The sequence below is a fragment of the Xiphophorus couchianus genome, chromosome 6 (assembly GCF_001444195.1).
Source record: "Xiphophorus couchianus chromosome 6, X_couchianus-1.0, whole genome shotgun sequence".
NCBI lineage: Eukaryota > Metazoa > Chordata > Actinopteri > Cyprinodontiformes > Poeciliidae > Xiphophorus > Xiphophorus couchianus.
The window spans coordinates 12,325,882-12,341,094 of NC_040233.1; the positions used below are offsets into that span (position 1 = coordinate 12,325,882).

The 15,213-nt window shown below is 39.1% G+C and overlaps 2 protein-coding genes across 5 annotated transcripts in view; one reads left to right on the top strand and one right to left on the bottom strand.

The window, feature by feature from the left end:
* Positions 1–8,774, top strand: part of LOC114146628 (neurocan core protein-like) — a 49,174-nt gene extending 40,400 nt beyond the window's left edge. For all 3 annotated transcript variants that reach the window (XM_028020890.1, XM_028020889.1, XM_028020891.1), the window contains 6 exons: positions 1,553–1,604; positions 1,762–1,868; positions 2,149–2,231; positions 5,206–5,350; positions 6,290–6,472; positions 7,439–8,774. In XM_028020890.1, coding sequence (XP_027876691.1) covers positions 1,553–1,604; positions 1,762–1,868; positions 2,149–2,231; positions 5,206–5,350; positions 6,290–6,472; positions 7,439–7,557 — 689 coding nt within the window. In that variant the 3' untranslated portion in view covers positions 7,558–8,774. The remainder of the gene's footprint in view (positions 1–1,552; positions 1,605–1,761; positions 1,869–2,148; positions 2,232–5,205; positions 5,351–6,289; positions 6,473–7,438) is intronic.
* Positions 8,775–9,736: 962 nt separating this feature from the next.
* Positions 9,737–14,902, bottom strand: tm6sf2a (transmembrane 6 superfamily member 2a). 2 transcript variants are annotated; one of them, XM_028020893.1, is made up of 10 exons: positions 14,591–14,902; positions 13,382–13,485; positions 13,204–13,301; positions 13,013–13,113; positions 12,844–12,926; positions 12,630–12,754; positions 11,646–11,747; positions 11,465–11,557; positions 11,254–11,373; positions 9,737–10,594 (listed from the first exon to the last, which is right to left on the bottom strand). In XM_028020893.1, exons 2-10 carry the CDS (start codon positions 13,464–13,466, stop codon positions 10,385–10,387), a joined length of 1,017 nt encoding a protein of 338 aa, XP_027876694.1. In that variant the 5' UTR covers positions 13,467–13,485; positions 14,591–14,902; the 3' UTR covers positions 9,737–10,384. The 2 variants fall into 2 exon arrangements, with proteins under 2 accessions (XP_027876694.1, XP_027876693.1); XM_028020892.1 differs by lacking the exon at positions 14,591–14,902 and adding an exon at positions 14,308–14,584.
* Between the last annotated feature and the right edge of the window lie 311 nt (positions 14,903–15,213).

Genomic DNA, 15,213 nt, shown 5'->3' on the forward strand with positions numbered 1-15,213 from the left:
AGTGTGTTTAGATGGAGAAACCAAACGACAACCAGTTTAATGTGTTTTACTGAGATTTCATATAATAAAGCAACACAATTTAGCCTAAAACTGTAAACTGGAAAGATTTAGTAAATCCTTTCATTTAATTTCATTTACAGCAACACACATGAAAGATGTGACATCCATTAGTATTCAACTAACGGTCTATTTTAGTCTAAATGAAATCCAGTACAACCAATTGCCTTCAGGTGTGACCCAATTAGTCAGCACAGTGGCCCTGAGTGTAATTTAATCTCACTGTAGAGACAGCTGTTTTGTGAAGGCCTCGGAGGTTTGTTAGAGAATATTAATGGACAAACAGCATCATGAAGACCAAACATCACAGCAGACAGGTCAGAGATAAAATTATGGAAAATTATAAAGCAAGGTGAGGCTATGAAATAGCATCCCACGAGCTCTATTCAGCCCACTGTCTGAAAATGGAGATTTTCATGGCAGCAACCTACCAAAACATGGCCGTCCAGCCAGAATGACAGGCTATGAAAGGAAAGAGATAAACAACCAAGAAATCAGAAATCCACAACTCAAGTAGGAGTTTTTGTCAACAAAAGTTATCTGTGCATGCATAAAATCTGATGCTTCGGAAGAGTAAGATTAGAGTCACTGATTGAATGTTTATCTGAAACCAACAAGTCCAAATCAATAAAAATGCAATGGTTTAGATCAAAACATAATGACATGTTAGAACGGTCCAGTCAGACCTAAATCAAACCCAAGCGTTAATATTTACCCCTACTTACTCCTACCCATAATCATGCACTAATTTATGTAGCACGACCTTATAAAATACAAATAAAACACATTGAAGTTTGTGATTGCAACAGGATAAGTAAAAAAAAAAAAACCAGAAATGTTAAAATGTAAAATTTGTATATATATATATATTTTTTTTTAAAAATTGTAAAGAGTAAAAAATAAAATTAAAAATTGTATATATCATGAATATAAATTAAAATCTAGAAACCAATGCTATATAACATGAGGCATGTTTCAGTCAACAATTTGACAAAAATAAACTAAAGATTATTTGTTCTATCAGCCAGATTGATTGACGTGCACAAAACAAAACAATTCACACTCATCACAATACACTCCAACATACAGATGTAATGACTCCTCACCTCACTGGTTCCAGTCACATCCAGCTCCAGGTGGGAGCCTCTCTGTGTGTGTCTGCACCAGCTTAATGAGAATTAATGAATATCTGAGCTTTGCAGTTATAAATGAATGCACAGGCCTTGGTGTTATTAATGAATACCAATAGTGCAGAGACAGGGCCACATGTGCTGTGAATGGAAAGTAGGCACATATAATTATGGTTCAAGTATTTAACTTCTCCAGATGCCACAGTCATATATTTTAGTCTTTATTTGCCAAATGAGACAGAACACTCCGTCTTCCTCGCATCCTCCACAGGCTTTTCATCTAATGATTATCTGGCCTTCTGCGTTTAACTGCAATTTGAGGGGGAGATTAGTTTTACTTCTCATTTCTCTCTCGCTCTATTCAGATGTTGAAGGTTGTGAGCATGGCTGGAGGAAGTTTCATGGCCACTGCTACAGGTATGAGAGCAGATGATGTTACAATGCTGAAAAAAAAAAGCTGATATCATTCATTTGTATTGCTCACACGTTTACACATTGTCCATTATTTGCTCACAAATAACCATTTAAACCTGAATTTGTGCTAAATGTGGATTCACTCGCTGTTTTCTCACAGGTACTTCAGCCACAGACACACCTGGGAGGATGCAGAGAAGGACTGCAGAGAACACAGTGCCCATCTCAGCAGCGTCCTTTCTGTCGCTGAGCAGGAGTTTATTAACGGTATGTGTGACACAACAAAAACGTAACGCAAGAGAGAATCAAAAAAAATAATTGCCGCACTTTTTAGTCAGAACCACAATAACTTAAAGTAAAACAAATAGGTGACTAAAATTGAAGCAGGACATAAAAAACATCATCTTCTAAGAGTCTAATGCAGGAGAAAACAAAGACAAAGGCAGTAAAACTAAGCAAATCCCACAAGACTAAAAAAAAGGTGTTAAAATCAACTAGTTGGGGTAATAAAACAAATCTCATCCTTACACTGTTTGCTTGTTTTTAGGTCTGGGTCATGACAACGCCTGGTTCGGTCTGAATGATCGCACAGTGGAGGAGGACTTTCAGTGGACAGACGGCAATGATCTGGTCAGCTACGACACACACTACACAAATAACAGATTTTAAAATATGCGGACAGCACTAACTCCTGCTTGATGGAAATATTAATGCTGAGGTGAAAGTTTGGATAATATATGATTAATATACAGTCATCTATCTATTAGTGTCATACAAAAACTGGCCTTACAACATACTCCAGCTCATTCTGATGGCGCGTTCACAACAACCGTGTTTTGAGCGTCAGACGCGTCTGGTGTATATTCAAAATCTATGTTAAGCGTTGGACGCGCTTGATGCGTTAAACGCTCCAAACGGTACAAATCACGCAGCGCTAAACGCTAAAAACACACCTCCAATAGATTTGGATGTGAACCAGATGCACCTGATGTTCAAGATGCATTTGGTGTGAACACACCATGAGAGTTTCCCAAGGCATTCCCAGACCAGAACTGCTGTAGTCCAAGCAAGTTCTGGTTCTGCCTTAATGTCTCCTTCAAAAAGGATTTTCAAACCTCAAGTTCTTTCTTCAATTTTGCCAGAACCCTGAATGATGGAGCTCAAACCGTCCCTGCCTCTCAGGCTGAATGCAGCAAACCTACAGAAGAAGCTGATTAAGGCCCCAGTACATTTATTCATCTCCAAATTCATCTTACCATTAATCATGGACAAGAAACCAACATATCTGAGCTCCTCTGCTTGAGGCAAAAACTGATCCTAGACCTCCAGAGAACAACCAAGTTGATGGGTTGTGACCCTGGGGACAGCTTTGGGCCTCCCATGGCAAACTGAGCACAGGAAATTTATCGAACTGATCCAAGGATCTCAATGAACCGACACCATGTCATTTGGTGAACCTTGGAAATGTCCTGATGTCAGGCTTAGGAGGAGCAACTAGATCAAACTTTGGCTCCTGGTGCTTGGCCTGGTTTAGACCAAAACTAGTAAAGTCCTCTCCATTTGGGCCCACCAGGAGGTCAGGTGCAGTGTGAAGTAGGGTTAGAAGGTTTGGGATTCCTCAGAGCTAGTGAGCCATTGTTGCTTATCTGTTTATCGACCAGATCAACCCATGTTTTTTTCCTGAAGACTGAGTATAATGTAAGCAAAAACATGAAGAGGGATTTTATTAAATCAGTAAAAGATATGAACAAGCTGAAATAAAAGGAAGTACAATGAACAATATGAGTATATTTGAATGTTTGAACGGCATTTCCAGCTGAAAGTATTTGGAAGTAGTAAGCTGTAAAAGAGTGCAAAGAGTTTTGCAGATTTTTTCTGAAATTATCGGATGTTCTTTTCATTTCAATGTGGCCCAAGAAGATCACAAAAAGATGAATATTTCATAAACCATAGAAGATATCAATGCCAAAAGACATAGCTGTAATGTTCTGAATGAGCAGAATGAATATCAGCACAACCGAGTGCAGAAAAAAGCCCACACAGTCTCTCATGAAGATCTTTACACCAGATCCTCACACTCTCAGAGACGAGTAGGAGAAAAATCCCTTTAAGCCTGTCTTAATCCCTGTGGTAGGATGTTCTAAAATAGCTAATTGGAGATGCTCCTCTAATCATTTCTTCTGAAATGTGTGGTATTACTTTTTCAGTTTTTACTTTTTTTTCTTTTAAATAACATTTTTCTGGGCAACAATCGTTTGAATCATCGTATTGTCGTCTTCTCAGTTTCCTTCATGTATGATTAAGGCACACACTCGTTCATCCTCACCTATGAATGTTTAATGCAAACATGTTTTGATGGAGTGTGTGAAAGAATGGGAAGATGTGGGCAGTTTTACTTCCCACATCTACATGTTAAAAGCAGAATTAAGGTTTTCATTCATCTGAAATAATTTCTTTAAGCTTTGAACTGATGCTGTTTTACTGCGTTGTTTTAGTTGTATCAGGGAGGCTGTGGTTAAGTTTGAATGTTTGCAGTAACTAAATTGGCCTCTGACTCTTCTTTTAAATAACAACAGGTTTGATGAGTTAAAAAAAAGATAGTTTGGACCTGAGTGACTGAATTTTGAAAGCTACTTAACAATTAATTTATTACAGATTTCTTCAGCTACTTATCACACTGAAATGTTTCAGATCTTCGTGTAAAAATTTACATTTTTAAATCAGACAAACATAACCAGGATAAATAGAAAAAAGTCTTTATAAATATGAATTTAATTTATGGAAAACAGGCATTTTTTGTGACCTTAGTTTAGATACGCTGGCCACTCCAAGGACAGTTCAAGGCATACAAAGCATTAGACTTCCTAAACTTTTCCAGACTACGATCTTGTATCTCATCTGTTTTTAATTTTATTTAGATCCGGGCATGATGTGTTACTTTTTTAAAACTTTAAGCCTACTTCATGTTGTGAGTCAGGCTCTGTTTAGGTGATTTATGGATCAAGATAAAGGAAAAAAAAACAACAACTTGTTTGACCACAGTTGATTCATGATATAATAAGAATGGAAACACTTTTTCAGAGTAGCATGCTCTGACATTGAATTAAAATTCTAACTTGTTCTTATTTGTTTGCTAAACCTCATAATTATTCTTCTAAATTGCATTATTAACATTCTTAAAGTGATAATTCGGGAAATTTGAAGTGAGATTCTGATGCATTATAATTTCTTAGTTTCATTCAAAAGTCTCTTGGCATCTTCACTTTGTACACATACAGATTAGTTGTTTAGCCGCGGTTTAAAAGCTCGTCAAACAATATTCTCACAAAACCGCCTCGACCTTTTGGGGATTTTTGTCGTTTTAAGACAGTAGAGATCCACTTTCACCTTCATCCTTCGCCAACAAGCAAATAGCTTCGCCCTCTGGAACCACCTAATTGGTATTTATGCTAAATGAAGTCTTAAGAAGGGTTTATGTACTACAAGTAAGAAAACTGCTTTTTTGCTTTTAACTGAGCCCACTTGAATTACGTCTTTAAATGGTCCATTCTTGCAGGACTTACATGAAAGCACATATTGACGGTTGCTGTTTGTTGTTATGCAGGTTTATGAGAACTGGAGGGAAAGCCAGCCAGATAATTTCTTTGCAGGCGGTGAGGACTGTGTGGTGACTATTGCCCATGAGGATGGCAAGTGGAACGACGTGCCCTGCAACTACAATCTGCCCTACATCTGCAAGAAAGGCACAGGTAGGGAACAATCTGCTCACATCACCTGGGAAAGCCTTCCCTGTCATTGTAACTTCAGAAAACAATGTTCAGAATTTCACAGTAAATAAATCAATAAAGTTCCCTCGCTATGTAAAATGCATTATTCATAGGAAAAACACCACCTGGGTGTTTGTGTGTGTGACAAGCTGGCCTCCTTTTAGTCATCAGTGCTCATCACCAGCTTTTGTTCCCTGTTCATGTTGTTCCTGCTTTTTTACTTTGGTAAAATTTCTCATTCGCTTGACCCAAACTTTAAAGCTTCACCTTACTGATACTGTCTCATCCCCTAAAAGAAATTTATGACAAACACACACTTAAGTGAAGTTGCAATTCTGCCCAAACCCATATTGATTTTTTGAGAGAAAGTGATATTAATCTCAATCTTTCTCCCATAGGTGCCTTCGGTCCCATGTATGCTCACTCCAGCTCCAGAACTGATGTTGCAGTTATTGCCGGTTATTGCCAGGTTCATAAATATCATCTAAATGTCCTCTGGACAGTTTTTTACCAGGTTGCCTTAGTATTCATCCTCGCAGTTTGGGAGCAAACCATTCTTACTGTGAATGCAGATAGAGCCTGTAGGAAGCAAAGGAAGTACACTGAAGACATGAAGTAAAGTTATGAGGTGCTAAAGGAGTGAGGAAACACAAGGACAGGCTGTTTGAGATGAAGGTGTTTGTTTGTTTGTCTGTAATCTCATAGATTAGTCCTCTGCAGAGACATACTCAAACCTCCCTTTGATTGTAGTTGAGCTTGACTCATCATACACACTGCCATCTGGTGGCAGTGTGTGTGTACTGTCTCTCATTAGAGCGACTTTTAAATGTTTTCCTCCTACATTAAAAAAGAAACAGTGGATAAAGGATATCTATTCAGCTGTCTCCTGTTAATTTATGTGATTTGAAATATTTCTGACAGTGTTATGTGGGACCCCGCCAGCAGTGGAGAACGCTCATTTGATTGGCCGGCGGAGGTCACACTACGAGATCCACTCTGTGGTGCGCTACCAATGCTCCGAGGGCTTCTACCAACGCCACATCCCGACTTCTCGCTGCCGGGCCGACGGCAGCTGGGAGCGTCCCAGGATCATCTGCACAAAGTGTGAGTTTGACTCTGTGGTCTCGCGTCAGTGGTCTTAGAGGGAACACTGTGTTGTTGTTGGAACTTTCCAGATACTTTCTAGAGCTTTTTAGGAACTCAAAGGTTAACCTCTGTGAAACTTTCCTGCAACTTATCATCTACATCCTAGAACTCACCAGCTGTTTTCCCCGGATACTTTCCAGGAACCTAACCTGAATAGATGGTTCGTTTCCTGGATCTGAAAGGTTGTTTTTGGGGGGGATATTATTAGTTGCTTTCAGGAAGGTATACATGGCACTTTCTAGAACAGGGGTGGAGGGCCGGTCTCCTGCAACTTTTAGATGTAGCTCTACTTCAACACAACTGAGTCAAATATTAGAAGGGCTCTGGAGAACTTGATTGCACTTGGGAGGTGAATCAGCTGTTGGATTGAAGTGTGTTGGACCAGGGAGATATCTAAGAGTTGCAGGACACTGGCCCTCGAAGACCAGGATTGCCCACCCCTGTTGTAGGAACTGTTGGGTACTTTTTGGAACTTATCAGATACATATTGGGGAATTTTCCAGGCACTTTTTGGAACTTTTTAGAACTTATCTGGTTCCTGAATCCTGCCACTTCCTATAAAATGATCCCAAAATCAATTATATCTTTGAGCCAAAGCAAAGTAGAATGTGAAATTTTTTGTTTAATTTTTAGAAATATGAAAAGCATTTTACTTTGTTGCGCTCGGCTCAAGTGCAGCTTGACAACACCACTTAACTTTTCGCCTCTGTCTTAATTTAATTTACGGCTGTATTTTTTGTTTTCTGAAATGCTGCTACTTTTGTTAGCTGCTGTGCTGGCTGACAAAGCTGAGTTTGTGATGTCTGAGTTTGTGGTTTCATAGTATGGAAAAAACCCCGACTTTATTTCTCTTTGTGATCATTTTGTGTCCAACACTGAAACATTTTGTTCAAAGAAAATTGACACCGACGGTTTTTCCTCCAGCTCGGCATTCGCACCGGTACAGACGCCATCATCACAACCAGCACCATGAACATCGCAGGAACCGGAGACACGGAGGAGAAGGCCACAAACCCAGAGAGGACGCTCAAAGCTACTACTGAACCAAATAATACAACATCCGCAACGCCTAGGTGCTAACCATGGCCCGTACAGGAAGAGAGTAGTTCCTATGTTCCTGCTTCTCCCCTTGCTCTCAGCTTAGCTTTTACTACTTTTGATAAATAAGGTCGTCTCTAACATACAGCTAACCTCCACTGTCTGATCTCTGAGTTTGGTTGTTTTGATGCTTCTTTTAATTGGGCTGTGAACACCTTTCTAACTTGTCATCCTAATTAACGATGACCCCGTCCCTTTCTGTCAGGTAGACATCAGTGTGTAAATGTGTGTGAGTGTATGCATGTCAGATGGAAAATTAGAGAAATGTCTCATTTAAAAAAAATCTAATTTCAATCTTTTGTTCCACATCAGTGGTCTTCAACTCGTGTAAAGTTCTGCAACTTTTCGATGTGTTTCTGTTCCAATTAATTAGCAGGAGTTGACTGAATACCGAGGAAGTGATTCAGTCGTTTGCTTTAGGTCTGTTGGACGAGGGACACATCTAAAAGCTGCAGGACACCGTCTCTTGAGGACTGGAGTTGAAAACCACTGGTCTACATGAAAATTAACTCGTCCTAGTGTCCTGTTCCCACAGACGGCTACGATGCAAGCTAGCGTGCGTTTCTTTGTAACCCTGAGCTGTTTGTGCTTTTGCTGTGAGCTGTTGCTTTTTTTTTCTTCATTAAGCTTTTTTAATAGCTGCTCTGTTTTATTCTTACTGACATGCTTTTTCTAATACGTGCTGTTTGTGTAATGTTACTATTTATTACGGATGATCTGCTAGTGAAAAAGCTTTTTTTTTGTACTTACACTCCAGGAAGTCTGTGTAACACCATTTTTCTATACCAGTCGGTAGCAAATCCTTTGGTTTTTCTCTAATCTCTGGTTTGTAAATATGTTCTGTGTTATTAGCTGATCCATTGCTGGACTTTGTTCAAATCAACTCCTTCAGAATGATTTAATAGATGTGTCCCATAGACATACAGCAGATTGTGTGGCTGGGATAAGGAAAAAGCTTGAGCTAAACACTTGATTGTAACGGATTTGCTAAACATCTTGAAAATTTGCACGGCTGTGTGTATCTGATGAGTAGAATGTCACTATTTTTTCTCTTTAGTCCCTTTGATATTGGATCAGTCATCTACTTTTTTGGTGTTCCAATGACTTTTTGTCTTGCTGTTGTATTTCATTCTTAATAAAGTGAACAAAAGGAAAAGCTAAACTTTATACGTTTTCTTTAAATCGAGACCAACAACATATACTAGGTGTTGGAAAAGTTTCTGCACCCTGTGAATTTTTATTTAAATTTTATTTAAATTTTATCTGACAAATCAACAAAAAATAGGCCATCACTAAGAAGTAGAAGGAAAGTAATAGGCTGGTTTTAAAATGGTTTTCCAAATAAAAATAAATGCATCTGTGCTGCAGAGGACTAGGGATGAACAAGATCCCTAGTAATGTGATGCTATTGAATAAGCAAAGTCTTCTGTAGTCATCTCATGCGGTTTATTTTTCTTTTGTGCTTAAAAAAAAGCACATAACTTGGCTAAAATAAAAACAGCTTTGGAACTGAAAACAACCAGTGACTTTCATAATGAAGCCATGAATGTTGAATGAAAAATGCTGCCAGTCGTGTTGTGAAGCCATGAGCTTTGACACAGTCTATAGTTTTAACAGCCAAACAGTCTCTAGACTCAATAATTACACTTTTGATTCAACCGCAAAAATCAGTCCTCAACCTTTTGCATTTCTGCGAACAAGATATTTTAAGAGAAAATAAATTTTAAAAAATCACACTTTGCTCGACACATATTTGATTAATTAAATCCATTTTTACATTGAATTCAACACGTGTGACCTACATTTTGGCTCACTGATTAAGGCATATGGACTCCTGACCAGTGGGGTTTTTTTTGTGTGAATGTGACAAACACATGCAAGAGCTCACCTATTTACAGGGTTCACCTCTTATCAGGTTGATAACTGCAGCGGTGCACTCTGCACAGCGCTGAATACGTTTCTGCTTGGGGACAATATTGACAGCTGCTGAAACAGTATTGTTAAATCTATAAAAGCCCGAGTCATTTTAAGTTTTTATATACGGTTTTCTAGAGGCACAAACGACAAGGAGCACGAGGGGAGAATATCAATGTTCCTGCTCATCAGTGCAAAAAATATTCACAGTTCTGTGTTATTTTTTCTTTATTGTACAAAATAAACCACAACATGAAACACTGAGATGCACCGACCAGTACAGCATAAAGTAGTAAATCTGGTTATTGAACTGTTGAACTTACTAAGCAAAAGGTCAAAAACGTGAACTCTGACCTGCAGTGAGATCATTTTTGGACTAGACAAGAAAATGAGGACACACCCTTGTGTTTGATGGAATACCAATAAATGTCTCACACACTTGTTTTCAAAAAGGGTCAAATCTGAACATTTTCACAACAGTAAAACAAAGCTGAAATAAATAGAATTTTAGTTGGGATATACAGACACGTGTAAATAAACTGTTAGATCAAGATTCGTAATCTAAATTTTGCGACCAGGTATCTGTATGAGTCGCCTGAAAGCTGATCTGATCGCAGTCCCTCACCTCCATCAGCGGCACGTCTTAATCAGGGTCCAACAGTCCACAGAGGGAGTGCCGTGTGAGATGGCCGATTTGAAAAAGTTGATCCAGAGAGCAAAGTTTCTAAATCCCCTCTGGGTTTTAAGATTAGGGGGAGAAAAAGAGTACCGTTTCTTTCAGTTGGTGCACTCCCCTGAAAGCATTCGCCTTTTCAACACGTGAAGTATTCTTCGACATTCAGTGCCAGGTGTGTGGTCCTAGTTTTTCTTCTTGTCGTCGTTGCTCTGTCCCTTGGGAACAGGTTTCATGAGAAAAGCCGGGTTGGTGCGGCAGCGGAGGGCCAGCAGAGCGGGCACAATGGCGAGCAGCACATTGAGGGCGATAACCGGCCATCTTTTGTCTGCTGGGGTTCGGTACGTGAAGGGAGTACGGGAGTGCAGAGATGCTCCGATATGACACCACTGAGTCTGGGGGTAAAGCAGCAGGCGAGGAGGAAGAGGTCATCAGGGGGCAGTGAAACATTAACAGCAGCAAAAATAGAAACACAGTTGAAGCATCTTGGAAAAGTATCCATTTCCTACATTTGTTTTCAAGGCACAGAATGTATTAAATTAGGATAATGGAGAAATGGAAGGAAAATGACATCTAAACCTTTAGTTACAATCACAGTTGCACGTCTTCTAGGATACATGTCTACCAGCTTTCCATAAATTTTCAATCAATTCTTCTTATAAAAAAGCTCTAGTTCAATTGAAAAGGTTGGAGAGTTTCTGTAGACATCATATTTCCGTTGCTGCCACAGTTTCTCAGCTGGATTAAGGTTTAAGGTCTCAAAATTGACTGGACCATTCTAATAAACAAATATTATTTAAAACTTGTTACAGGAGGTCTGGCTGCATGCTTGGTGTCATTGTTCTGTTACATGTCTTCCTGTTAACTCTGACTAGCTGAAAAAAGCACCCTTCCCCCTCAGCTCAATACTTTCACTGTTACTTTTCTTATTTTACTGTGTCCCCTACATGGCTTATAACAAATAGCAAGATTTGTCATGTTAATTTCACAATTCACCAATGCTTTGATTCGTTACATAAAATCCCAGTAAAACTTGTTTTGCAATGCTCTGTACCTGAGCCATGGCTCCAGCAAAGAAGATGGTCCAGTCCAACATCCAGCTGCATCCAGGTGTGTTCAGGCCGTAGAGAAGAATGCTCACCAGGGGCACAGCATAGAAAAAATACACCAGCATCTGTAATAAATGAGATGAGATAGAGTTTGTGAACAGGATGCATGCGTCTGATCTCAGCCGCGGGATCATTTTTTTAAGTTTCTGGACTGACCATAACCCTGGAGAAGCCCACTGGGTCTTTGAGGTACGGCTCATACTGGTAGATGTAGGTAAAGCAGGCGTCCAGAGGACAGTCCAACACCACCTGGAGCAAAACAGCAGGGCAGACAGGTATTCAAACCTGTGACCTAATGAGTCTGCAGAAGGAGTCAGGCCTGTGCTGTGTTACTCACAAAGCCTCTGAACACAAAGAAAGCCACAGCTCCCAGTAAGAGGAGTGACAGGAGCAGGTCGGCAGGTCGAGACAGCAGACCTTTCTTCTGCTCTGCAGCAATCTGATCAGAAGAAACAATATAACTTAATGTAGCTACTGATTATAGCATACATGCAATAATCCAACACTGTGATTGAACACCAACAAACGCAGCTATTGCTCTGTTACATAAATCACAATTTATGCTTCTGTTTTCCAGCTTAATAAAGAATTAGAAAAAGCAGTGTGGTTCAAATGGACTTTTATTGGAAAGTGAATGTTATGAGTGAAACTCATAACTGTTTGTAGAAGTAGAAAGGACATAAATAAATGTCAATATTTTATTAGCAATATCATGTTTACTTATGTTGACTTAAAATCAAATTCCTTGTTTGCGTGCACAATCTTGGTGAATTAAGCTGATTCTGATGTTTTCCTTTATGACAAATTTACTTCCTGAGATACAATTTTGGTTTTTAAATAAAAATTTTATTTAACTATAATTACCTTATTTGAAGGTCTAATCAGCCAAGCTGGAACTTTTTACATTCTCTAATATTAAAATAAAATTAAAAAGATAACTCTACAATAAATCTTAAGTTCTTCCTGCTACTCAAATTCTGCATTAATAATCAATATTAACTGTTCTTTTTTGTAACATAGATTAAAAAAGCTTTGATTATTGAAATATTTCAATTTGTCTAGTTTTTCAAAAATATATCTATTTAAAAAAATCTTACATATGACAGATATTAAGCTAGTTAATCAAAAATATTTTTAGGCTAGTCATTTTGAAAACTTGGAGTAACTCATAAATTGAAGGTTTAGTAAAAATTTTGAAATGTTGAAGAAAAAAATGACAAGCTTCTAAATCATAAAATAGAGATTTCCTATCACTAATGAAAGCATGTCTAGATAAATAAAACAAATCAATCCCATCCTCAGAGTTGAGACAGAACTGCACCTTGTCTGCCGTGACAATTGGCATCTCTCTGGGTCTGCTAAAGAACAGCGACGCTGCCCAAAAAGACACCAAGAAGAAGGGGGCATTCCTAAAAAAGGCCGGCCGGATGTTGGACCCATACTTGCCTGCAAAAACCAAGAAGCAAAAAAAATAAAAATCTGCATAGAGAGACATTCAGACCAATCAGAGGAGTTAAATGTTTAGCATTTCTCACCAATTACCACCCCCGGAATAAGGACAATTTGATTGGCGATGGAGGACCCAGCCCACAACAGACCCAGGCTTCGGTAGGACTTCCTGTGAAAGAAACCACAGAGTCCATCAGGGGTCTCGGTGAAAACACACAGTGAAACATCTGGGATGGTTCTGATGCAGCAGCTCACCCTGAAAACATGCGGTGAATGATTGTGAGCAACAGGATGAGGTGAGCAACCTCCCAATAAGACATCATCACAGCATAGGAGGTGCTAAGATGAGGCTCACCCTGGAGAGAAAAGATTTCAAAATACTGTTTTATTGTGTTTGTTTTTAAAAGAAAAGATTAATTGCATAAATCTGAGTTTGGTTACTTTACCATCTTTAGGTAAAAGTCCATAAAGCCGGAGATGAACCTGTCCTGCTCTAAAGCGTTGGTCAAACCCACCATGCCGCCAAACGTAAACTCTGCAAATACTACAAATAGAGAGGAAACCAATGAAATAATAGAACTACTTATTTATTCTGCACATTAGCATTAAGCAATGTGTCTGTACCATAGAACAAGGGGTCCACTTTTGTTTTGTGTCGCACTGTGAGGATGAGCAAAAGAAGAACGGATCCCAGGACAAACATTCCCATTCCCAGGATAGGAAGAGGTCTATGGTGACAAAGGGAACAATGATTTCTCTGATGAAGTTCACAATTTATCCAAGTTAGAACAAATAAGCATGAATGTCTGATAAAAAAACGTGGTTTTATGCTCAGCTTATTGTTTAGCTAGCTGTTGCCTGCAGCCAAAATGTATCAGCTATCAGATAACACTTGCATTTTTAATTTTGTGCCATATAACTTTAGATGCACTGACCTCCCTGAAACTGCACAGAAATGTAAAGAAAAAAAAGAAAGAAAGAAAAGAATGAGTTGCTCTGAATTTGCTGATTGGTTTCATCCTTTTAATTCACAAATAAAACAGAATTTCTACGTGATTATAACTTTCAGTAAATTGCTGTGCCCAAAATGAACCTACGCAGTTATTTCACCAAAGCAGTTGTCCATGCCTTGCAAATCCTGTGTCAGGCCTTTAAATCACAAATCTAACAGGGCTGCTGTTATCTATGCTGCTTTCAGCCTTCTTTCTTCCACCTAACTTTCCATTAATATTAGTCATGCTTTCTTTTTCAATGACCATTTTTCTATTACCCTCACTGAAGCTGGTCGGAATGCCTGACTGCTGGGCTATACTGTCAAGTCAGCAGTTTGTGGTGGTCACAACATGACCTTTCTATATGATTTCTTTCTGGAGATTTAATTATATCTGCAAGCCGTATTCATCAAAAATGATCAGATCAGAAATAAACAAGTGAAATATGTCAATCTCTGTGTTGTGCGAGTTTCCCTTTTCGATCTAAATTGCTGAGAAAAAAACTTAAGAGAAGCACCACCTGTAGAGTGGAGACAGGATAAACGATGGTGAACTTACTCCTGAAATGCAGGGATATGATTCATTGTGAATAAAACTCCAGGACCCAACAGAGAGAGCAGGAAGACGCTGACCTCCACCGGTGGCTTCATCTCTGTAGCCGTGTTCTTCAAACTCCAGGTGTGTTTAAAAAAAAAAAAAAAAAAAAGAAACACGCTGCAGACAGAAGCGTTCCCAGCCTAAAGGTGCTCACTGGCGGCATAAAGAGGCATGACCAAGGCCAAGAGCTCTCTCCAGTGCGGCAGATGGGAAGTAGAAGCTTTAAAGGAGTGTCACTCGTTACCTTTTGATCTGTGATGAAGCAATGGTGTTGCTCCAACACGCCAGCTATCAGGTTGTACGTTTCAAAGTTCAGCTTAGGACTCCTCTTCCTCTGGCGCCTGTCAGAAAGGAGAAAGGCCTCCCAGCGCGCTGCTGCCTCTCGCAGGTTCGGTCAGAGCAGAGGGATGAAAACAAATGCCGCTTTAAACAGAGACTAACCAATTATTACGCTGTGGTTTATTATTGCATCCGCATTTCATCATTTAGCCTGGATCCTCTGGCTTGTTTGTCATCTCTAGATATAAAACAGAGGAGCATTTCTATTGTCTGTCTCCCTCTATCTGCCGCAAACTTCAGCCATGCGCCATGTTTTCTATTTAGTCAAATAATCATGCAATTTCTTTGTTGTAGTGACTAATCGTGAATTTTATTTTTTTGACCTCCAAAATTTCCTAAATAAAAGCGCAATTTTTAGCACAGATATTAGAAGATACAGATACAAAGATTAAAGCAATTTGGTTTTTTTTTGTCATTTTCACAGCAGGTCAGTGGGACGTTTGCACACACTGCCCCCTATCGGTGAATCTATATTCAGCCACCAACCTGTGGTTGTTCAGTTCTTTCAGTGCAACTCATAATTAATGG

Bases quoted from the DNA above. Each gene is read 5' to 3' on its own strand.
- tm6sf2a (XM_028020892.1), bottom strand. From the start codon at position 14,399: ATGAAGCCACCGGTGGAGGTCAGCGTCTTCCTGCTCTCTCTGTTGGGT. The intron at 11,374-11,464 runs GTCAGTCCAGAA...CATTTATTACAG, and splicing joins TGGGCTTCTCCAGGGTTATG to ATGCTGGTGTATTTTTTCTA. The intron at 10,595-11,253 runs GTACAGAGCATT...CTTTACCCCCAG, and splicing joins TTGCTGGAGCCATGGCTCAG to ACTCAGTGGTGTCATATCGG.